General features: G+C 38.8%; 1 protein-coding gene and 1 non-coding gene across 2 annotated transcripts; one reads left to right on the top strand and one right to left on the bottom strand.

Annotated features, from left to right (window-relative positions):
* Positions 1-1484: 1484 nt before the first annotated feature.
* On the bottom strand, positions 1485-1592 carry LOC112787403 (small nucleolar RNA R71). Its single transcript, XR_003194819.1, has one exon. It is a non-coding gene; the product is annotated as a small nucleolar RNA R71 (small nucleolar RNA).
* Positions 1593-24261: 22669 nt separating this feature from the next.
* LOC112785993 (uncharacterized mitochondrial protein AtMg00810-like) lies at positions 24262-24642 on the top strand. The gene has a single exon (XM_025829416.1). The coding sequence runs from the start codon at positions 24262-24264 to the stop codon at positions 24640-24642; it is 381 nt and encodes a 126-aa protein (XP_025685201.1).
* Positions 24643-25022: the final 380 nt, after the last annotated feature.

The following is a 25022-nucleotide window of genomic DNA, read 5'->3' as shown; positions in this document are numbered from 1 at the left end:
TCAAAAAAATAAAAAAAAATATCTTCCCCTTTTTCTCTCATCAAATTCGAAAATTTGAGTTGACTTTTTCAAAAATTTTTAAAATCAAATTGTTTCTCATGAGTCAAATCAAATTTTCAATTTGAAAATCTTATCTTTTTCAAAATCTTTTTCAAAAATCAAATCTTTTTCAAAATTCTTAGTTATTTTTGAAAATTCCAAAAATATTTTTCAAAAATCTTTTTCTTATTTTTGTACCAAATTTTCGAAAATAACATAATCAATTAATGTTTTGATTCAAAAATTTGAAGTTTGTTACTTGCTTGTTAAGAAAAATTCAAACTTTGAGTTCTAGAATCATATCTTGTGATCTCTTATGAATCAAGTCATTAATTGTGATTTTAAAAATCAAATATTTTTCAAAACTAATTTCAATCATATCTTTTCAAAAATATCTTCTTATCTTATCTTTTTCAAAAATATCTTTTCAAAATATCTTTTCTAACTTCCTAACTTCTTATCTTTTCAAAATTTGTTTCAACTAACTAACTAACTTTTTGTTTGTTTCTTAACTTTTTCAAAACTACCTAACTAACTCTCTCTCTCTAATTTTCGAAAATATCTTCCCTCTTTTTCAAAAAATTTCTTTTTTATTAACTAATTATTTTTATTTTTAAATTTTTAAAATTTTTCGAAAATTTCTAACAATGTTCAAAAACCATTTTTCAAAAATCACTAACTCTTTTTCAAAATAATTTTCGAAAATTATCCCTCCCCCATCCTATTCTATTTATTCATTCATATCCTAACATCTCATCTCACATCTCTTCCATCCGTACAGTTGTGTTTCTTCCTTTACATCACATTCTTTGTCTCCCCCTTTTTCTTCCACTCACACAGGGATCCCTATACTGTGGTATAAAGGATCTCCATTATTATTATTATTATTTTTGTGCCTTCTTCATTGTCATATGAGCAGGAGCAAGGATAAGAACATTCTTGTGGAAGCAGATCCAGAACCTGAAAGGACTCTGAAGAGAAAATTAAGAGAAGCTAAAATACAACAATCCAGAGATAACCTTTCAGAAATTTTCGAACAAGAAAAGGAGATGGCAGCCGAAAATAATAATAATGTAAGGAAGATGCTTGGTGACTTCACTGCACCTAATTCCAATTTACATGGAAGAAGCATCTCCATTCCTGCCATTGGAGCAAACAACTTTGAGCTGAAACCTCAATTAGTTTCTCTGATGCAGCAGAACTGCAAGTTTCATGGACTTCCATCTGAAGATCCTTTTCAGTTCTTGACTGAATTCTTGCAGATATGTGATACTGTTAAGACTAATGGAATAGATCCTGAAGTCTACAGGCTCATGCTTTTCCCTTTTGCTGTAAGAGACAGAGCTAGATTATGGTTGGATTCTCAACCTAAAGACAGCCTGAACTCTTGGGATAAGCTGGTCACGGCTTTCTTAGCCAAGTACTTTCCTCCTCAAAAGCTGAGCAAGCTTAGAGCTGATGTTCAAACCTTCAGACAGAAAGAAGGTGAATCCCTCTATGAAGCTTGGGAAAGATACAAACAGTTGACCAAAAAGTGTCCTTCTGACATGCTTTCAGAATGGACCATATTGGATATATTCTATGATGGTTTATCGGAGCTATCAAAGATGTCACTGGACACCTCTGCAGGTGGATCCATTCACCTAAAGAAAATGCCTGCAGAAGCTCAAGAACTCATTGACATGGTTGCTAATAACCAGTTCATGTACACTTCTGAAAGGAATCCTGTGAGTAATGGGACGCCTATGAAGAAGGGAGTTCTTGAAGTTGATACTCTGAATGCCATATTGGCTCAGAATAAAATATTGACTCAGCAAGTCAATACGATCTCTCAGAGTCTGCATGGAATGCAAGCTGCATCCAACAGTACTCAAGAGGCATCTTCTGAAGAAGAAGCCTATGATCCTGAGAACCCTGCAATAGCAGAGGTAAATTACTTAGGTGAACCTTATGGAAACACCTATAACTCAACATGGAGAAATCATCCAAATTTCTCATGGAAGGATCAAAAGCCCCAACAAGGCTTTAATAATGGTGGAAGAAACAGGTTTAGCAATAGCAAGCCTTTTCCATCATCAACTCAGCAACAGACAGAGAACTCTGAACAAAATGCTTCTAATTTAGCAAATCTAGTCTCTGATCTATCTAAGGCCACTGTAAGTTTCATGAATGAAACAAGGTCTTCCATTAGAAATCTGGAAGCACAAGTGGGCCAGCTGAGTAAAAGGATCACTGAAATCCCTCCTAGTACTCTCCCAAGCAATACAGAAGAGAACCCAAAAGGAGAGTGCAAGGCCATTAACATAAGCGCCATGGCCGAACCTCTGAGGAGAGGAGAGGACGTGAATCCCAAGGAGGAGGACCTCCTGGGACGTCCAGTGATCAATAAGGAGCTTCTTTCTAAGGAACCAAAGGACTCTGGGGCCCATCTAGAGACCATAGAGATCCCATTGAACCTCCTTATGCCCTTCATGAGCTCTGATGAGTATTCCTCTTCTGAAGAGAATGAGGATGTTACTGAAGAGCAAACTGCCAAGTTTCTTGGTGCAATCATGAAGCTAAATGCCAAATTATTTGGCATTGATACTTGGGAAGTTGAACCTCCCTTGTTCATCAATGAACTAAGTGATCTGGATCAACTGACATTGCCTCAGAAGAGACAAGATCCTGGAAAGTTCATAATACCCTGTACCATAGGCACCATGATCTTTAAGGCTCTGTGTGACCTTGGTTCAGGAATAAACCTCATGTCCCTCTCTGTAATAGAGAAACTGGGAATCTATGGGGTGCAAGCTGCTAAAATCTCATTAGAGATGGCAGACAGCTCAAGAAAACAGGCTTATGGACAAGTAGAGGACGTGTTAGTAAAGGTTGAAGGCCTTTACATCCCTGCTGATTTCATAGTCCTGGATACTGGAAAGGAAAAGGATGAATCCATCATCCTAGGAAGACCTTTCCTGGCCACAGCAAGAGCTGTGATTGATGTTGACAGAGGTGAAATATTCCTTCAATGGAATGAGAACTCCCTTGTGTTTAAAACTCAAGGATCTCCCTCTGCAACCATGGAGAGGAAGCAGAAAAAGCTTCTCTCCAAGCAGAGTCAACCAGAGCCCCCACAGTCAAACTCTAAGTTTGGTGTTGGGAGGCCACAACCAAACTCTAAGTTTGGTGTTGAACTCCCATATCCAAACTCTAAGTTTGGTGTTGGAGAGTCTCAACAAAGCTCTGCACATCTGTGAGGCTCCATGAGAGCCCACTGTCAAGCTATTGACATTAAAGAAGCGCTTGTTGGGAGGCAACCCAATGTTTATCTAATTCTTATTTTTATTGTTTTTCATGTTTTCTTAGGTTCATGATCATGTGGAGTCACAAAATAAACAAAAAAATCAAAAACAGCAGAAGAAAAATCACACCCTGGAGGAGCATCTGTCTGGCGTTCAAACGCCAGAACAGAGCATAGTTCTGGCGCTGAACGCCCAGAATGGGAGCATCCTGGCGCTGAACGCCCAGAACAAGCATGGTTCTGGCGTTCAACGCCAGAAATGGCAGCAAAGGGGCGTTGAACGCCCAAAATGGGCACCAACCTGGCGCTGAACGCCCAGAGTTGTGTACAAGGGCATTTTACATGCCTAAATTGGTGCAGGGATGTAAATACCTTGACACCTCAGGATCTGTGGACCCCACAGGATCATCTAAGGATCTGTGGACCCCACAGGATCCCCACCTACCTCATCAGCTCTCTTTCCATTCATGATCATCCCTTCTTCTTTTCCATTTACCACTCACATCCATACACCCACTACCTTCAAAAATTCAACATCTCTCTCTCCCACCCAATCCCACCAATATGGCCGAATACACACTCCCATCCATCTCCTCCATATCTTCTTCTTATTCTTCTATTCTTTCTTCTTTTGCTCAAGGGCGAGCAACATTCTAAGTTTGGTGTGGTAAAAGCATATCTTTTTTGTTTTTTTCCATAACCATTGATGGCACCTAAGGCCAGAGAAACCTCTAGAAAGAGGAAAGGGAAGACAAAAGCTTCCATCAAGGGTCTATAGCTCAGTGGTAGAACATTTGACTGCAAATCAAGAGATCCCTGAGATACCTCAGGGGATACATTTTCTTCCACACAATTATTGGAAGCAACTAAGGGTGGAACATCAAGAGCACTCCATCATCCTTCATGAAATCAGAGAAGATCTAAAAAGCAATGAAGGAGGAGCAACAAAGACAAGGAAGAGACATAGAAGAGCCCAAGAACATCATTGAAACGCCATCATCACTAAGGCCAGAGAAACCTATAGAAAGAGGAAAGGGAAGACAAAAGCTTCCATCAAGGGTCTATAGCTCAGTGGTAGAACATTTGACTGCAAATCAAGAGATCCCTGAGATACCTCAGGGGATACATTTTCTTCCACACAATTATTGGAAGCAACTAAGGGTGGAACATCAAGAGCACTCCATCATCCTTCATGAAATCAGAGAAGATCTAAAAAGCAATGAAGGAGGAGCAACAAAGACAAGGAAGAGACATAGAAGAGCCCAAGAACATCATTGAAACGCCATCATCACTAAGGTGGATTCATTCCTTGCTCTTACTTTCTCTGTTTTTCGTTTAGGGATTCATTCCTTGTTCTTACTTTCTCTGTTTTTCGTTTTCTATGTTATGTGCTTATCTATGTTTGTGTCTTCATTACATGATCATTAGTAGTTAGTAACTTTGTCCTAAAGTTATAAATGTCCTATGAATCCATCACCTCTCTTAAATGAAAAATGTTTTAATTCAAAAGAACAAGAAGTACATGAGTTTCGAATTTATCCTTGAACTTAGTTTAATTATATTGATGTGGTGACAATGCTTCTTGTTTTCTGAATGAATGCTTGAACAGTGCATATGTCTTTTGAAGTTATTGTTTAAGAATGTTAAATATGTTGGCTTTTGAAAGAATGATGACTAGGAGACATGTTATTTGATAATCTGAAAAATCATAAAAATGATTCTTGAAGCAAGAAAAAGCAGCAAAGAACAAAGCTTGCAGAAAAAAAAAATTAGGCGAAAAAAAAAATAGAAAGAAAAAGAAAAAGCAAGCAGAAAAAGCCAATAACCCTTAAAACCAAAAGGCAAGGGCAAATAAAAAGGATCCCAAGGCTTTGAGCATCAGTGGATAGGAGGGCCTAAATGAATAAAATCCTGGTCTAAGCGGCTAAACCAAGCTGTCCCTAACCATGTGCTTGTGGCGTGTAGGTGTCAAGTGAAAACTTGAGACTGAGCGGTTAAAGTCAAGGTCCAAAGCAAAAACAAAGAGTGTGCTTAAGAACCCTGGACACCTCTAATTGGGGACTTTAGCAAAGCTGAGTCACAATCTGAAAAGGTTCACCCAATTATGTGTCTGTGGCATTTATGTATCCGGTGGTAATACTGGAAAACAAAGTGCTTAGGGCCACGGCCAAGACTCATAAAGAAGCTGTGTTCAAGAATCATCATACTGAACTAGGAGAGTCAATAACACTATTCGAAATCTGAAGTTCCTATAGATGCCAATCATTCTAAACCTCAATGGATAAAGTGAGATGCCAAAACTATTCAAGAGGCAAAAAGCTATAAGTCCCGCTCATATGATTGGAGCTATGTTTCATTAATAGTTTGGAATTTATAGTATATTCTCTTCTTTTTATCCTATTTGATTTTCAGTTGCTTGGGGACAAGCAACAATTTAAGTTTGGTGTTGTGATGAGCGGATAATTTATACGCTTTTTGGCATTGTTTTTAGTATGTTTTTAGTAGGATCTAGTTACTTTTAGGGATGTTTTCATTAGTTTTTATGTTAAATTCACATTTCTGGACTTTACTATGAGCTTGTGTGTTTTTCTGTGATTTCAGGTATTTTCTGGCTGAAATTGAGGGACTTGAGCAGAAATCAGATTCAGAGGTTGAAAAAGGACTGCTGATGCTGTTGGACTCTGACCTCCCTGCACTCAAAGTGGATTTTTTGGAGCTACAGAACTCGAAATGGCGCGCTTTTAATTGCGTTGGAAAGTAGACATCCAGGGCTTTCCAGCAATATAATAGTCCATACTTTGGCCAAGAATTGACGACGTAAACTGGCGTTCAACGCCAGCCTTCTGCCCAAATCTGGCGTCCAGCGCCAGAAAAGGATCCAAAACCAGAGTTGAACGCCCAAACTGGCACAAAAACTGGCTTTCAACTCCACAAATGGCCTCTGCATGTGCAACACTCAGGCTCAGCCAAAACACACACCAAGTGGGCCCCGGAAGTGGATTTATTCATCAATTACTTACTCTTGTAAACCCTAGTGACTAGTTTATTATAAATAGGACCTCTTACTATTGTATTAGAAATCCTGGATTGTATTTTGATCCTGTGATCACGTTTTGGGGGCTGGCCATCTCGGCCATGCCTGGACCTTTATGTATTTTCATACGGTAGAGTTTCTGCACTCCATAGATTAAGGTGTGGAGCTCTGCTGTTCCTCAAAGATTAATGCAAGTACTACTGTTTTCTATTCAATTCATCTTATTTCGCTTCTAAGATACCCATTCGCACCCAAGAACGTGATGAAGGTGATGATTATGTGTGACGCTCATCATCCTTCTCCCTTATGAACGCGTGCCTGACAAACACTTCTGTTCTACATGAATTAAGCTAGAATGAATATCTCTTAGATCTCCTAACCAGAATCTTCGTGGCGTAAGCTAGAATGATGGCGGCATTCAAGAGAATCCGGAAAGTCTAAACCTTGTCTGTGGTATTCCGAGTAGGATTCAATGATTGAATGACTGTGACGAGCTTCAAACTCGCGATTGCTGGGCGTTAGTGACAGACGCAAAAGGAGGGTGAATCCTATTCCAGCATGATCGAGAACCGACAAATGAATAGCCGTGCCGTGACAGGGTGCATGAGCATATTATTCACTGAGAGGAGGGGATGTAGCCACTGACAACGGTGATGCCCTTGCATAAAGCCAGCCATGGAAAGGAGTAAGACTGATTGGATGAAGATAGCAGGAAAGCAGAGGTTCAGAGGAACGAAAAGCATCTCCATTCGCTTATCTGAAATTCCTACCAATGAATTACATAAGTATCTCTATCCCTATTTTATTAATTAATATTCGAAAACCACATAACTGTTTTATATTCGCCTGACTGAGATTTACAAGGTGACCATAGCTTGCTTCATACCAACAATCTCCGTGGGATTCGACCCTTACTCACGTAAGGTATTACTTGGACGACCCAGTGCACTTGCTGGTTAGTTGTATCGAAGTTGTGACAGACTGTAAAACTAGATCAGAGTATCTGGCCTAAGAAGCCATTACCAGAGATCACAATTTCGTGCACCAATTTGTAGTCTAAATATAACATTCCTAGTGATGCTGAGCCTTGGGTGATAGATACCATTGGAGAGGCATGAAAGCAATTTAAGAAACGCATAAAGAAATATCACTATACACCGTACAACTCATTTAGAGAGATGATAAAAAATCGTCTAATGACTGTACCTGAACTGCATTTTCAAAAATTAGTTCAATTTTGGAGGCTTGATATCATCAAAGTAAGTTATTTTCACAACTCTCTTGGCTTTAATGATGGTATCGTGTATTTAACTAACTCTATCTAATTTTATATTGCAACAAATGTAGGTTATTTCTGACAAAAATCATGAAAACAGATCCAAGCAAAAATAAAATCATCGAATGGGTCCAGTTAGTTTTGAATTAGTACGTGCTGAATTGGTATTTTTTTGTGCTTTTTATTTTAAGTATTTTTGCATCTTTCATGTTATGTGTGTTTACTTAGTCACATGTTGGTGGTTTCTTTGTAGCGTGCAAAGAAGGAGGACAATAAAGATCCATCACAATCTGAGATGTTTGTTGTAACTCATACGAGCAAAAAAAGAGAGATTGATTCGGGAACACAAGAGACAATTGTTAGTTTCCTGGTCTCCTAGCAAAGTACACCAAACAAGAAATGTGTTAGCTATTTTTATTTATTCTAAAGCTGTTGGGTGCATGCATTTATTTTGATCCTATTTGTGTGTAATAGGAACATCTTCAAAATTTGAAAGAAGCAGGATACAATGATGATGAAGCAATTCAAACAGTTTTCGAAAAGGAGAGTGATAAACCATTATTTTATGGTTTATATTGTGTTTAATTGTGTGGTTTTATCAAACTCTACCCACTTATTCATATGGTTAGCATGTAGTTACAATTCCTTCCCAAAATTACTCCATGGTTGAAAACTTGCTTTCTAGAGACTTTTAATTATGTATTTTAATTCTCCTTTATTCCATTCGATGCCGTGATCTCTGTGTTAACTGTTTCAGGCTTTATAGGGCATGAATGACTTGGAAATTGGAGAGGAGGCTTGCAAAAATGGAAGGAACACAAAATATTAAGGAGATGACCAGCGAGAAGCGACGCGGACGCATGGCACACGCGACCGCGCGAAACGGAGAAATCGTAGTGACGCGCTCGCGTGCCTGACGCAAACGCATGGATTGGAAACTGCACAGATGACGCGAATGCGTAGACGACGCGCATGCGTGGCAAGGCAAAACGCTGGATGACGCGACCGCGTGGATGACGCAATCGTGTAACGTGCGCGATCTGCAGAATTTGCAGAATTCGCTGGGGGCGATTTTGGGCCATGTTTTGACCTAGTTTTCGGCCTAGAAAAGCAAATTAGAGCCAGAGAACATGAAGAGACCAAGAGACATTCATTCGGCATAATTTTTAGTTTTTAGATCTGAATTTACTCCTCCTCTAGGTTTTCTCTCTACACATTCATAGTTCTTAGGATTTTGTTTTTATTGCTTTTTGGATTGGGATTTTGAGAAGAGTTATTACCTCCGCCAAGACTTCATCACTCTAGTTTGTTTTCCTTACTTGTCACTTACTCTTTCATATCCTTAATTTGTTCAGAGTTACTATTGGATTATTTTTAGAATTTATTAATACAAGAACTATTTTTATTTTTAATTGATCTTTTGGATTATTATTTATCATGTCTTCCTTTATTTCCCTTTCTTATTTTGTGAAGTTTACATTCATAATGAGCGAGTAGTTCCATAACTTGATTGGGAGTTGATTGAAAGCAGAACCTTGAGTTGGAATACTCAAGAGTAAAATTGTAATTGGGTTTATTGTCAGATCGCCCTCTAGTCACTGACACTAATCCTTCCCAAGGGAGAGGATTAGAACTTATGAATAGAAATAGACTTCCAACTTTCTTGACTTTCCTCTATCTGGTAAAGGATAACTAAGGAGAATAACCTTCAATTATAAATTAATCTTGGGAGAGCTCCAACAAGGATAGACTTTCCGACTAATCTACTCCCGGTCAAGATTTTTATTTAAATTACATAAATTCTCTGATTTAGTTTCCTGTTTATCAAACTCAAAACTATTTTCGAAAACATCTGATTAATAAAATAGCATATCTTTCTGCAACTCGTTGGGAGACGACCTGGGAGTCATACTCCCAGTATTTTAATTCTAATTTTGTGACAACCCTTCTAAATTGATAAGCGGATTTTTGTTGGTTAAGAACTGTACTTGCAACGTATCTCTTATATTAATTTCTTAATCCACCAATTTCCGCATCATCAATTTTTGGCGCCGTTGCCGGGGAGGTGCAGTAGAGTGCTAAGTTATTGATTGGAATTTATTTATTTGCATTTTATTTTATTTTGCTACTATGAGCTGCATGTTTCTTTCATTAAATGACGCGTTCACTTCCTTATCCAAGCTTGCCAGTATTTGATCCTGAGATTGAAAGAACTATTTCATGTATAAGGCAAGCTCGGCGTCAGTTAGTCCTCTCCGAGGGCGAATCTAAAACGTCACTTGAGGAAGAAACAAGTTCCCTTTCTACTGATTCGGTTGATTTACGTGCAGGTGATATGGCAGCACCTAGGAGAGTTACTATCCAAGAAGCTGGAGCCCCTAATTTTTCACTGCAACCATATCAAGCACATCACCCAGCGGTGGCTATGGATTTTGAACTCAAGACCGCACTACTCAACTTGATGCCTAAGTTTCATGGCTTACCTGCTCAAGAGCCTATCAAGCACCTTAGGGATTTCCAAGTAGCCTGTTTTACTGTCAGGCGTGATGGTGCAGATGAAACTTCTATTTTGTTAAAAGCCTTCCTATTCTCTCTTGAGGGAAGGGCGAGAGAGTGGTACTACACTCAACTCGCAGCAACTGTTTCTAACTGGGATACGCTAAAAAGAGAATTTTTATTAAAATTCTTTCCAGCTGAAGTTACTGATAAACTGAGGAAAGACATTTCCATGATTGTTCAGGACGAATTCGAGACTCTATACGAATACTGGGAGTGCTTTAACAATCTTCTGGAAGCATGCCCCACCATATGATTGACAAGATAGTGTTGCTCGGCTACGTCACACAGGGTATGAGGCCTCAAGATAAGACCACATTGGAAAGTGCTAGCAATGGGTCTATGAAAAAGTACAAGACCACTGATGAGATATGGCAATTGATCAGCGACTTAGCTGAATCTACTCGGAATCACAGGCAGAAACAAAGCCAGTCAAAAGCTGTTGCAGAGGTATCCTCTAGCAGAGAAACTGCTGCTCTAACTCAGAGTATATGTGAAATGACCAACTTACTGAAGCAGATGCAGTTGAGTCAACAACAAGCTCAGCAAGCTCAGCCTTCTCCACCACAGCAAAGCCAACAGTTGGTTCCACAGAGAGTGTGCGGAATCTGTGCTGATTATAGTCATTATACTGGTGAATGTCCGCACCTCCAACAGGAAGACAATACTGTAGCAGCCACTCATAACTTTTATGACCGCCGCAATCAAGGATACAATCAAGCTGGTAGCTACAACTATGGATTGCAGGACAATTCCAACCAAGGTTAGAGAGATAATTCTAACCAGGGCTGGAGAGACAATAATAACAGAGGAGGCAGAGAAAATTAGGGAAATCAGAGGTGGAATAATAACAACAACAGGCAACAGAACCAGAACCAGCCTTACAGAGCACCCCACCTGAGGCAATCCCAAGGACCACAGCACAACCAACAACAAATTTCTCAGATCACTTGCTCTAATTCCTCTCCGAATGACGAGATGTTTCAATCCATTGCGCAAGGACAAAAGAACATGGAAAGTTTACTTAACGGTCTAACATCCGCTATACAAGCTCTCATCTCTCAGATGGGATCTGATAAACCCATATTTCATGAGTTCTTTTGTGATTAATTAGAGTGATTTATTCAACTCTTCACCTACTTATTCACATTAATTGCATGGTTTTACTTTCCCTTCCTTATTATGTCATGTTGTGAAAAACATGTTTCCTAAGCCTTAAAAATTAATTATTTTAATTACCTTTATTTCCATTCGATGCCATGATTAGTGTGTTGAGTAGTTTCAGATTTTCTAAGGCAGAATGACTTAAAGGATGAAAAAGGAAACATACTAAAATGGAAGGAGAAAGCAAAACGGAGCTTTAAAGAAACCGATATCCACGCGATCGCATGGATGACGTGATCGTGTGCCAAGCACAAGTCAGCAGCGACGCGGCCGCATGACTGACGCGACCGCGTGGCAAGGAAAAGCTCTGAATGACGCGACCGCGTGACCCACGCGGACGCGTGACAGAGGCCACACACCAGAAATTACAGAATACGCCCCCAGCGAATTCTGAAGCCCTTTTTGGCCCAGATCCAAGTACAGACAGCATAGACTAGATGTTATAAAGTGTGGGAATGCACCCATTCAAAGGGAGCTCGCATATTTTCACCTTTCAATGATTTAGATTTAGTTGAGAGGGAGATCTTCTCTCTCTCTCTTTTAGGATTTAGGATTTCTTCTTGTTTTGGGAGTAACTCTGGATCCAGGTTTAATGTTCTTTTAGTTTTACTTTTATTTATTTATTCCAACATTTGAATTGATTATTATAATTTACGAATTATTCCATGTTACAGATTTCTAATTGAATTAATGATAATTTGAGGTACTTTCAGTTTATGATTATTCTCTTTGATTTAAGTTGCCATTGCTTCCCATCTAAGGACACTTTTATTATCTCAGCGATTTACTTTTTCCCCTTTTGGTTTTGGTTAAGAATTCAGTAACTCAACAGTTATTAAACTCAACATAATTGATAATCGTTACCTTGCTAATTGAGTTGAACTTAAATAATCCCAACCTTTTCTTAGGAAATAATTAGGATTCAAGGGTCAATTTAATTAGTCCCTTGACTTTCCTTTGCTCTGGTAAAGGTTGACCGAGTAGAATTAAGATACAACTTTCATTATTGTTGAGAAGGATAACTAAGTTGGACTTCTAATTTTCCTTATCTTGCCAAAAGTTGCTTTACAGTTATTATTTATTTTTACTTGCTATTTAATTCACTCGTCATTTAAATTACTTGCTTCTCACCTTCTAAACCCCGATTACAACCCTTATAACCAATAATAAGAACACACTTCCTCGCAGTTCCTTGAGAAGACGACCCGAGGTTTGAATACTCGGTTATCAATTTCAAAGGGGTTTGTTACTTGTGACACCCAAACGTTTGTACGAAGGGATTTCTGTCGGTTTAGAGACTATATCTACAACGCGACTGGTTTTATGACATTCTTTACTGGCAAAGAAAAACCCGACGTCAGGATCATCCAATACTTCAAATACTCAACATGCAAGCTCCAGTGGAATTCCTTCTCAACCACTACCCAATCCAAAGGGTGGCATCAATGCCATCACCCTAAGGTCCGGAACCACACTGCAAGAGAGGAATCAGGAGGAGCCAAACCTACCAGAACACGCCTCATTTGAAGAGGTAGTGAAGGTAGAAGATGCTGAAGAGGAAGAGGATGTACAAGACATGGTTGAAGAAGAAGAAGCTCAACCACAGAAAAAAGCACCAAAGGTTGCCGACGCTGTAGAAACGCCCTTCCTATTCCATTTTCACAAATTGCTAGGAAGCCCAGGAAGCAGATGGAACTTGATCCCAAAATTGTAGAAATATTCAAAAAGGTTGAGGTAACTATTCCCCTTTTTGATGTTACTCAGCAAGTACCTAAATATGCAAAGTTTCTAAAAGATTTATGTATACATAAAGACAAAATTAATGAATTAGAAACTAGTCCCTTAGGTAGTTCTATATCTGCTTTAATGGGAGGTATACCTGGAAAGTGTAGTGATCCAGGTCCATGTATGGTTAATTGTACTATTGGAGGTGTGATATTTTCTGACTGCATGTGTGATTTAGGAGCGTGTGTTAGTATAATGCCTTTGTCTATATATGATACTTTGAGGCTCCCTCCCTTAAAAAGGTCGGCAACTCGTTTTGTGTTAGTAGATAAAAGCATTATTACAGTGGTTGGAATTGCTGAAGATGTATTAGTGAGCATTAAGGGGCTCACATTTTCCATTGACTTCTATATCCTGGAAATGCCCCCTAATGACTCAGGAAGGCCATCGTCAATCCTGCTTGGAAGACCATTCCTGAAGACTTCAAAGTTCAAGCTGGACGCATTTTCCGGAATTTATTCTTTTGAAATAGATGACAGAATAGTGAAATTCAGCTTAAATGAAGCTATGAAGCACCCTCCGGATGATCATTCTAGCTCCCAGTGTGACATCATAGATGAAACCGTGGCTGAAGTTCACCAGGAGGAATTAGAAGAGAAGTACATAGGACAAGGTCCAAGTGTGGGGACATTTTCAGAGGATAATGAGAGCACCTCACCATTATCACCAGCTCCAAATGATCCAGAACCTGGCTATGAGCAGAAATTAGAATTAAAACCCCTCCCTCCACACCTCAAGTATGCTTACCTTGAGGACAAGCAGAAGTTTCCAGTTATCATTGCAAGGGAGCTCACTTCTCAACAAGAAGAACAACTACTCAGTGTGGTGAAAAAACACAAGAAAGCAATTGGATGGAGCCTAGCAGATATAGTAGGCATCAACCCTCAACTTTGTGAGCACAAAATATTCCTAGAAGAGTGAGAAAAGCCTATCCATCAACCTCAAAGAAGACTGAATCCCACCATCTTAGAAGTTGTCAAGAAAGAAGTGACCAGGCTACTTGAAGCAGATATCATTTACCCCATCTCTGATAGCGAATGGGTCAGTCCAGTACAAGTGGTGCCCAAAAAGTCAGAAATCACAACAGTAAGAAATAAGCATGGAGAGCTTCTGACAACTAGAGTGCAGAATTCATGGAGAGTTTGTATTGACTATAGGCATCTCAACCAAGCCACTCGCAATGATCATTACCCCTTGCCATTCATTGATCAGATGCTTGATTGCCTATTAGGTAAATTCCATTATTGCTTTTTAGATGGTTATACAGGCTATTTTCAAATTCATATAGCCCCTGAAGATCAGGAAAATACTACTTTTGCATGTCCCTTTGGAACTTATGCTTATAAGAGAATGCCCTTTGGCTTATGCAATGCACCAGCTACTTTTCAAAGGTGCATGATGAGTCTTTTCTCTGACCTTATTGAGAACTGTATGGAGGTTTTTATGCATGATTTTAGTGTTTATGGTGATTCATTTAGCCTTTTCTTAGATAGTTTATCTAGAGTATTAGATAGATGTGTTAGTACGAACCTTGTATTGAATTTTGAAAAATGTCACTTTATGGTAAAACAAGGGATTGTACTAGGACATGTTATGTCTAATACTGGCATTTCTGTAGATCCAGCAAAGGTGGATGTTATTTCTAGTTTACCTTACCCCTCCTCTGTGAGGGAAGTCTGTTCGTTCCTTGGCCATGCAGGTTTTTACCGAAGATTTATTAAAGACTTCAGTAAGGTAGCACTACCATTATCCAGACTACTGCAGAAAGATATTGAGTTCGAGTTCAGTGAGGATTGCAAACAAGCATTTGATAAGCTGAAGACCGTCTTGACTCAAGCTCCAATTGTGAGATGACCAGACTGGAGCCAGCCATTTGAAATCATGTGCGACGCCTCCAACCATGCAGTAGGAGCGGCGCTGGCTCAGCGTGAAGGTAAGGATCCTTTTGTAATTGCTTATGCATCTAAGACTTTAGACGCCGCTCAGTCTAATTACACTACTACTGAGAAAGAGATTCTTGCTATTGTTTTTGCTCTGGATAAATTCTGAGCCTATTTACTTGGTGCTAAAGTAGTAGTGTACTCAGACCACGCAGCTCTAAAGTATTTATTAGCTAAAAAGGAATCCAAACCAAAGTTTATACGTTGGATACTGCTACTACAAGAATTTGATTCAGAAATTAAGGATAGGAGTGGTAACCAGAATCTAGTGGCAGACCACTTGAGTCGCCTTAAGCATATTAGGGATGACTCCACTCCTATAGATGATAATTTCCCATTTGATAACCTGCAAGCAGTATCTGAAGTAGTCTCTTGGTATGCACCTGTAGCTAATTATCTAGTCAACCGCACTTTTCCTCAAACCTTTACTAAGCATCAAAGAGATAAGCTGAAAAGCGAGTCCAAATATTATATATGGGATGACCCATATTTATGGAGATGTGGCACTGACCAGGTAATTAGACAGTGTGTGCTTCAATCAGAATTCCAGTCCATTTTAGAGGCCTACCACTCATCTGAGAGTGGAGGACATTTTGGCCCTCAAAGAATAGCTAGAAAAATTTTAGACTGTGGATTCTGGTGGCCTACTCTTTTTAAAGACGCTGTTGAATTTTGTAAATCTTGTTCCTCATTCCAAAGGTTTGGTAATATATCCAAGAGGGATGAGATGCCTCAACAGATTATGCTTTTCTGTGAAATTTTTGATGTTTGGGGCATTGACTTCATGGGTCCATTTCCAAATTCTAATGGTTATTTTTATATATTGTTAGCTGTAGATTACGTTTCTAAATGGGTGGAAGCAATTTCTACCCGCACTGATGACGCTAACACTGTTGTTTCCTTTGTTAGAAACCATATTATTTGTCGCTTTGGATCACCACGAGCAATCGTGAGCGATCAAGGCACCCGTTTTTGTAACAAGAGACTAACAGGATTACTGAAGAAGTATGGGATAATTCATAAAGTGGCAACAGCCTACCATCCTCAGACTAATGGGCAAGCCGAGGTGTCAAATAGTGAAATAAAGCTTATATTGTAGAAGATAGTCAAGCCTCGTAGAAGGGATTGGAGCACCAGGCTACGAGATTCACTTTGGGCATACAGAACGGCTTACAAAACACCCATTGGGATGAGTCCCTTCTGCTTAGTTTATGGAAAAGCTTGTCACCTCCCAGTTGAGGTGGAACACAAAGCCTTTTGGGCAGTGAAGGAGTGCAACATGGGATTTGAGAAAGCCGGAGCTAAAAGGAACTTGCAACTGCAAGAATTAGAAAGCCTTCGCCTAGAAGCTTATGAGAACTCAAGACTGTACAAGGAAAAGATGAAGGCTATGCATGATAAGCACATCAAGAGGAGAGATTTCCAACCTGGGGATTTAGTCCTCCTTTACAACTCTAGACTGAGGCTCATGCTAGGCAAGTTGAGATCAAGATGGGAAGGTCCATATAGAGTAGAGAAGGCTGAGCCATACGGAGTTTTCCACCTGAGTCATCCTTCAAGCTCTGAATTCATCAATGTTAATGGATATCGCTTAAAGCTATATCATGGTGAGAAGGCGACGAAAAACAAGGAGTTAGAAATCTTCCTCGTGGAGGATCCACCAACAGCAGAAGACTGAGCTAGTGGAGTGTCCAGCTTAAGGACGTTAAAGCAAAGTGCTAGGTGGGAGATAACCCACCATGGTATGATCGTTCCTTTCTTTCTTCTTAGTTTTCTCTTTCAATAACTCTTCTCATTATTAGCACATTTAGTTTGCATCTTCATTTGCATATATATATATGCGACGCGATAGCATCACTGACGCGGCCGCGTCACAGATGCATAAGGAAGAAAAAGAAATCGAACAGAAAGTCACGCGAGAGCGTGGCTGGAGGCGTGCCTTTGGCACAATTTGACCCACGCGACCGCGTCGTCGACGCGTCCGCATCATGTGGGAAAAATGCCTCCCACGCGTCCGCATCAACCACGCGAACGCGTGCCCAAAAAATCGACGTAAGAAAGGGTGCATGGCAGCAAGTTGTGAAGGAGTAGGGCTGGAATGGCGCTAGACGCACAAGCCCTACCACGCGAACGCGTGCCCCACGCGTCCGCGTCGTCTCTCAATCTTGGCCATTCACGCGATTGCGTCCACTACGCGAATGCGTCACCCTGGAATTTGGCAACAATGAGTTTCAAACAGAGAGTTGTGCGAGCGCGAGGCTGCCCTCACGCCAGTAGCACAGAACGAGTCACGCGTCCGCGTGACTGACGCGTCTGCATCATTTCATCTAAGCGCCATTCGCGCGAACGCGTACCTCACGCGTCCACGTCGCTAGCGCCGCACAACATATCCATATTTGCCAAAAATATCTTATCTTTCTCTTCCCCAAATCCTATTTTTCTTTTCCCTCCTTATTTCTTTCTTTCCCTTTCTTCCTTCTTCCTTCTTTGTCACTTTCTACTTTCTCTCTCTCACCACCATTATCAAGGTTTTCCTTTTCGTCTTCTCTCCTTACTTTTCTATTCTTCTTCTTGTTTTTATGTTTTCTTCTTTTCTTTTTTCTTTTTAATTTCATTATCCATGTTTTCTTTTTCTTTTTTTTCTTTTAATTGGTGTTGGAAATTTATTTACGTCATTATTATTTCTTATGATATGCTTGTGGATTGTTAAGGAATTGTTTGACAATTATATATTAATTTTATAGGGTTACTTGCATGTTCAATTTAATACTTTCAATAGCTTATTTACCATGCATGCTATGTGTTTGTGAAAACGTCCGTATGGCATTGTGCACTGTTTTTCGATATCTTTTATTCTACTACTCTAAATGCTTGCTTTTCACAAAACCCTTTTTATATTATATTATTCAAATATAATTGTTATTACAAACAGGTTATTAGTTTGAAAGGCTTGGTAATCTAACTTGGACATTGAATGCTTGATCTATGCTACTCATGCCTTTGCCAGCATGCCAATAAACACCTTGCATTTAATTGTCAACATATGCACTTGCTATATTTCCATTGATGATTTTTCACATGTAGTCATGACCATGTGTTAACGTCATTCTTCCTTGCTGTGCATTGATTACCACCTTTCCCGCCCTCTTCGTTGCCCTAACCCTTGACATTTTAACATACTTTCTCTTTTCTTTCTTTTAGGATGGCCACCAAGAAAGGAAAAGAAAAAGCTACTCCCAAACTACCAGCAAGAAGAGGAACAAAAAGAGCATTAGTGGCAGAGCCATCTTCAACTGCAGTTAAGCCCTCAACAAAAAGAATTAAGAGGATTATAAAGGTTGATGAAAAAGAGAAAGCCTTCCCAGTAAAGGACACTGCGCGTTTTACCAACCACTACTGTGAGCAGATGTTCCCTATCCTGGCAGAAAGGAGTTACAACAACGAATACCTTCTTATCCTTCCGAACCATATTGCTGAATTTGTTGAGCCACGAATTGAGCAACGACAATGGGGTTTCCTACAAAGACAGCCACGGCAGGTAAATCTTTCCTGGATAGTCGAGTTCTACTCTAATTTCCACCTGCCAACCCTGCAGTCTGTCTACGTTCGGCAGAAGCAAGTCCCCATTACGGAAGAGGCCATTCAACGAGCTCTAGATCTTCCCCTTACTCCAGAAGGACTAGACGCATTTCAAGAGGCCGCACTCAAGCGCCAGACGTACCAATTTGACTTGGACGTTGTTCTTAGAGTTATCGCACTACCTGGCAGCAGATGGATTTATGGATACCATCGTTCCCGTCCTAAGGGAATATCAGCTTCTGCACTTACCTTGGAGGCTCGCGTATGGGCACAGATCATGTCCCATTATGTCTTTCCGAGCACTCACGAGTCCTTCTTCACTGCAGACATGGCTGTTTTACTCTGGTGCATCCTTACAGACTAGCCTCTATACCTACCAAGACACATCCGGAATGCCATGAGACATGTACAAATTGCGGGCAACTTACCTTTTCCCGCCTTGGTTTCAGATCTCGTCTGAGCAGCCGGAGTCTCCTACAGAGCTAGAGACACCAAAGCCATGCTTCCACGGGATGATCAATACGTCCCTAACGGAAAGTATATCAGACCTCCAGCAGCCACTACAAGCCAATATACTGAACCGGCTGAAGACATTCCTCCTTCAACACCACAAGCACCTACAACAAACCAACTGCTCTATCAGATACTTGAAAGGTTAGATCGGCAGGAACACAAAGCAAAGCTACGAGAGCGCCGTAACAAGCGCCGATTCACAATCCTCAAGGAGCTACTTATGGGAAACTACAAAGACCCAGACACCCCGGACTCTACTTCCTTTACCAGCACAGGGAGCCACGACGGTCCCGACTGTGGAGATACTGCTACCAACCCACCTTTTTTCCTGACAGATGGCACCAAAGACGGTGCAAAGCCTTAAGTGTGGGGAGGTCGGTCAGTACCTGACTTCCAAAGGTAATTTCTCTTCCTTAACACCAATAAAATAGGATATTTAGTTAGTTTTTCTTTTCTATAATAGGATAAATTGTATAGTAATAGGTTAGTTGCATGCATGTTCTACTTGATTGAAAAGATAATAAGTTTCTTCTAAGACCCTATTTTTTTAGAACAAAAATTTCACTAATTTTAATCAAAACTTTTATCTTAAATTTGCTTGAAGTTGTATTTGGAACATAGTTTCAAAAAGCTAAGAACACACAACCCGTAAGATTTGAGCTTAGTTACATGGTTACATTATTTAACCATAAATATTTAATTCTTGTGTGTTTACTTCTCTATGATTGTAATCTATATTTTGTTTCATCCTATATGTCAAATGTTTAATATATTTATATGCTTGCATATGATTGAGGCCATTATTTGTTTAGCTCACTTATCCAAATTAAGCCTACCCCTTAAGTTACCTTTGTTAGCCACTTTGAGCCTTTAAATCCCATTTGTTCTGTATTTTACCACATTACTAAACTTAAGCAGAGAAACAATTATATATCCCAATTGAATCTTTGGTTAGCTTGAGATAGAATTATATGTTAATTGAGTATGGGAAGATTGTGGGAACAAAAGATAATAAGGGAATGTGTCATGATAACATAATGGGAATTTGGGTACCTACTCATGTGAACTTATAAAAATTAAAAATCCATGTGCATTGGTAAGCTATGTTTATTTTCATGTTTTAAAATAAATAAATAAATAAATAAAAATAAAAAATAATAATAATCCAAAAATATTCAATAAATAAATAAGGGGACAAAATTACTCCAATGCTAAGTTAAAATTCAAAGATCAATGCATATATGATAAAATTAAAATACAATTGATACATGAGTATGGAATGTGAAAGGGATATTTTGGGTAGCTAGGTATGAAATTTAAAGTTATATAAAATATATGTATGTGTTAGGTGAAAGCTTAGGTTAATTAAAGATTCAATTTATAAGCTTACTTAGCCATATATGTACCCTTACCCTTACCTTGGCCCCATCACAACTTTAAAAAGACCTCATGATTTTGTATTGGTACATTAAATATTGTTGATTGGTTAGGTGAAGAACAAAAAAATTAGAAAGCATGATTAGAGAAGGATAGAGTGATTACCCTATACACTAGAGAGATTAGAGTGTACATACATCATTAGTGAGAGTTCAATGCTTAAATTCTATGTTCCCTGCTTTCATGAACTACCTTCTTGCATTTTTATCTGTTCTTACTGTATAAGAATTGAGTTAGTGGAATTTGATTTGTGATTGTCTTGAAGAGCTTATTTACTTTTAACCAAGTGGACAAGAACCATATAGTTGCATTCATATATATAGGTTGCATTGCATTGCATGAGCTTTACATGTTCCTACTCATTTATTTTATCTCCTTCAACTAAGCATGAGGACGTGCTAATGTTTAAGTGTGGGGAGGTTGGTAAACCATTATTTTATGGTTTATATTGTGTTTAATTGTGTGGTTTTATCAAATCTTTACCCACTTATTCATATGGTTAGCATGTATTTACAATTCCTTCCCAAAATTACTCCATGGTTGAAAACTTGCTTCCTAGAGACTTTTAATTATGTATTTTAATTCTCCTTTATTCCATTTGATGCCGTGATCCCTGTGTTAAGTGTTTCAGGCTTTATAGGGCATGAATGACTTGGACATCGGAGAGGAGGCTTGCAAAAATGGAAGGAACACAAGAAATTAAGGAGATGACCAGAGAGAAGCGACGCGGACGCATGGCTCACGCGACCGCGCGAAACGGAGAAATCGTAGTGACGCGCTCGCGTGCCTGACGCGAACGTATGGATTGGAAACTGCACGGATGACGCGAATGCGTGGACGACGCACACGCGTGGCAAGGCAAAATGCTGGATGACGCGACCGCGTGGATGACGCGATCGCGTGACGTGCGCGATCTGTAGAATTTGCAGAATTCGCTGGGGGCGATTTTGGGCCATGTTTTGACCTAGTTTTCGGCCCAGAAAAGCAGATTAGAGCCAGGGAACATGCAGAGACCAAGAGACATTCATTCTACATAATTTTAAGTTTTTAGATCTGAATTTACTCCTCCTCTAGGTTTTCTCTCTACACATTCATAGTTCTTAGGATTTTGTTTTTATTGCTTTTTGGATTGGAATATTGAGAAGAGTTATTACCTCTGCCAAGACTTCATCACTCTAGTTTGTTTTCCTTACTTGTCACTTACTCTTTCATATCCTTAATTTGTTCAGAGTTACTATTGGATTATTTTTAGAATTTATTAATACAAGAACTATTTTTATTTTTAATTGGTCTTTTGGATTATTATTTATCATGTCTTCCTTTATTTCCCTTTCTTATTTTGTGAAGTTTACATTCATAATGAGCGAGTAGTTCCATCACTTGATTGAGAGTTGATTGAAAGGAGAACCTTGAGTTGGAATACTCAAGAGTAAAATTGTAATTGGGTTTATTGTTGGATCGTCCTCTAGTCACTGACACTAATCCTTCCCAAGGGAGAGGATTAGAACTTATGAATAGAAATAGACTTCCAACTTTCTTGACTTTCCTCTATCTGGTAAAGGATAACTAAGCAGAGCAACCCTCAATTATAAATTAATCTTGGGAGAACTCCAACAAGGATAGACTTTCCGACTAATTTACTCCCGGTCAAGATTTTTATTTAAATTACATAAATTCTCTGATTTAGTTTCCTATTTATCAAACTCAAAACCATTTTCGAAAACATCTGATTAATAAAATAGCATATCTTTCTGCAACTCGTTGGGAGACGACCTGGGATTCATACTCCCAGTATTTTAATTCTAATTTTGTGACAACCCTTCTAAATTGATAAGCGGATTTTTGTTGGTTAAGAACTGTACTTGCAACGTATCTCTTATATTAATTTCTTAATCTGCCAATTTCTGCATCGTCAGAGAGACATGGAAGAGTTCTTTTCTATGGTCGATCAGTCATAAAATCCTCTCTTAAAAAGGAGAAGGAAATCCGACAAATACAGCAACAACATAATGAAGTGGTTTCAACTATGGAGAAAAATCAAAATAACTTAACTTCCAAGTTGGATGGTTTAACAAACTTGATTAAAATGTTGTTGCAACAAGTCAATCCTGGTATGAGTGCAGAACAAGTGCAAGTAATGATAGAAGCCGCCCAACAATCTCCGCCTGACGCGAGTAGTGCACCAAATGATGCGCGGCGAAGCATTCCTCCTTCACTTGGATCGAACCATGTATCAAAGGATATGGAAGGAAGTATTGTTCAAAACTTCTAGTTAAATTAATAGTATGCTTTTGGTAAATGATATATCATGAATTTGAGTTAAAGTTAAGTTTTTAGGATTGTGAATCATTTATAATTATGCATGGATATTGGCTGTATATATGTTGCTCTCTATTCTATGTTAATGAAAGAATATATTAAGAATATGTCTCAATTGCTTGTCACTTGGTATTTTTTTGAGAACTTAATTGTCGTAGTGATAGCTAATTGCAAGAATAATGGGATTGAGTTTACAAAGTTGAGTGGAATTAGTTTTTCTATTAAAAATTTCCTTTGATTAAACTCCTTGTTAGTGTTAGTTGATTAGGTTGTTGTTTGATTAGGTTAGCTTAGTTGAATTAGGTGGTTAGGTAGTCAATTGATTTTGTAGTGGATTTAGGTTTGAACTTTGATGTTTATTCTATCTGAAATTGGTTTTCCTGTGCTGGTAATGACTTGCCTTGTTCTAATTTAGTTTTCTGCTGCTGCTTCATTGATCTGCCCTGTGCTAAATTAGTTTGCTTGGTGCTATTGATTAGGTTTAAACTGTTATTGATACTATATTGCTGTTTCATTGATTTACTTTTGTGCTAAACTGGTTTATATGATGCTGCTGCATAGTATTATTGCTGCCTTATTCTTGTGTTAGCTGCTGCTGGAATGAACAAATTCTGAATTATTTGTGCAGTAGTGATAACTTTGATGAATTTCTGAGTCTAAGCTATCACTACTGCTGCATTCTTGCAATAGCTGCTGTTTGAAGTGAATGATGGTTGTGAATAATTCTTGAGTGTTGTTGTGGATGAATGTTTCCCTTCTTTTGCTGCATATGTATTGTATCATCAAAAGCATTTTTGCAAGATATCTAACATGTTTATTTCTTTTATGTGCAGGAAAGCATGATGTGATGAAGAAAATATGTTCCATACAAATATCACATGGGATGGGTCTTACAATGACCTTAGTTATGTAAATGTAATATTTTGATGTGTTATGTACTTTTTTGAGGTATTACATGTAATTGGAAAAATTACACTCTATTTTGATTTGTGTTGTTTAGACTAAAAATTAAACATATCTATCTTATAATGAAAATTTTATGATTTAGATTTCTTGAATTTCTTATTTTTAGATTTATTTTGTGATTATTATCATTTTGGGATGTGATTATAATTTAAAAAACTTGAATCTTATAAACAACAACAGGCTATAGTCACCGTTTTAAAAAATTGTGACCATAGATAAGGCTATGCTCACGATTTTAAGGAGGGGTGACCATAGAGGCTATGGCCACGGTGAAAAACCGTGACCATAGATAGGGCTATGGTCACGGTTTTAAGGAGGGTGACCATAGAGGCTTTGGCCACGGTGAAAAACCGTGACCATAGATAGGGCTATGGTCACGATTTTAAGGAGGGTTGACCATAGATTCACCTCCTCTTCATCTAGTTACAAGGAGCCCGTGACTCAACATCACAACATCTTCTCCTTGAAAAAGCTGGGTGAGATGCACTACTTTCTTGACATTGAAGTAGTTATAACCCCAAATGGATCAATCACTCTCAAGCAGACAAAGTACATCAAGGATCTTCTGATAAGAGCTAAAATGAGCAATGCAAATCCTGTGCCCACCCCTATGACTTCCTCACTGAAACTGTCTGCCTTTGGAGATGGTTCATTTAGCAATCCATCCCTGTACAAGTCCATCGTAGGTGGTCTGCAATATGCCGCAATCACAAGGCCTGAAATATCTTTTTCTGTGAATAAGGTGGCATAATTTCTTTACAAACCTTTTGAGTCCTATTGGAAGGTAGTCAAAATAATTCTTCGGTACTTAGCAGGCACTGTACAATATGGTTTGAGGTTCAGCAAGTTTACAAGCTTTAGAATATATGGTTTTGTGACTCTGAATGGGCCAGTGACATTGATGATTGCAAATCAATCAATGGTTATGGTATCTATCTTGGAACAAATTTAGTTTCCTGGGCCAGCAGGAAGCAAACAACAGTATCAAAGAATAGTATTGAGACTGAATTTAGAGGAATAGCAGATGCTGTTACAGAAATTATCTGGCTGCAAAATCTACTGACTAAAATCAGAGTTTTTGCTCCACTAAGCTTGTGGTGTACTGTGACAACTAGAGTGTAGTTCTCCTCT

Source organism: Arachis hypogaea, chromosome 20, assembly GCF_003086295.3.
Source record: "Arachis hypogaea cultivar Tifrunner chromosome 20, arahy.Tifrunner.gnm2.J5K5, whole genome shotgun sequence".
In the NCBI taxonomy this organism is placed as follows: Eukaryota; Viridiplantae; Streptophyta; class Magnoliopsida; order Fabales; family Fabaceae; genus Arachis; species Arachis hypogaea.
The sequence above is the reverse complement of the archived record's forward strand: the minus strand, read 5'-3'. Positions and strand labels throughout refer to the sequence as shown.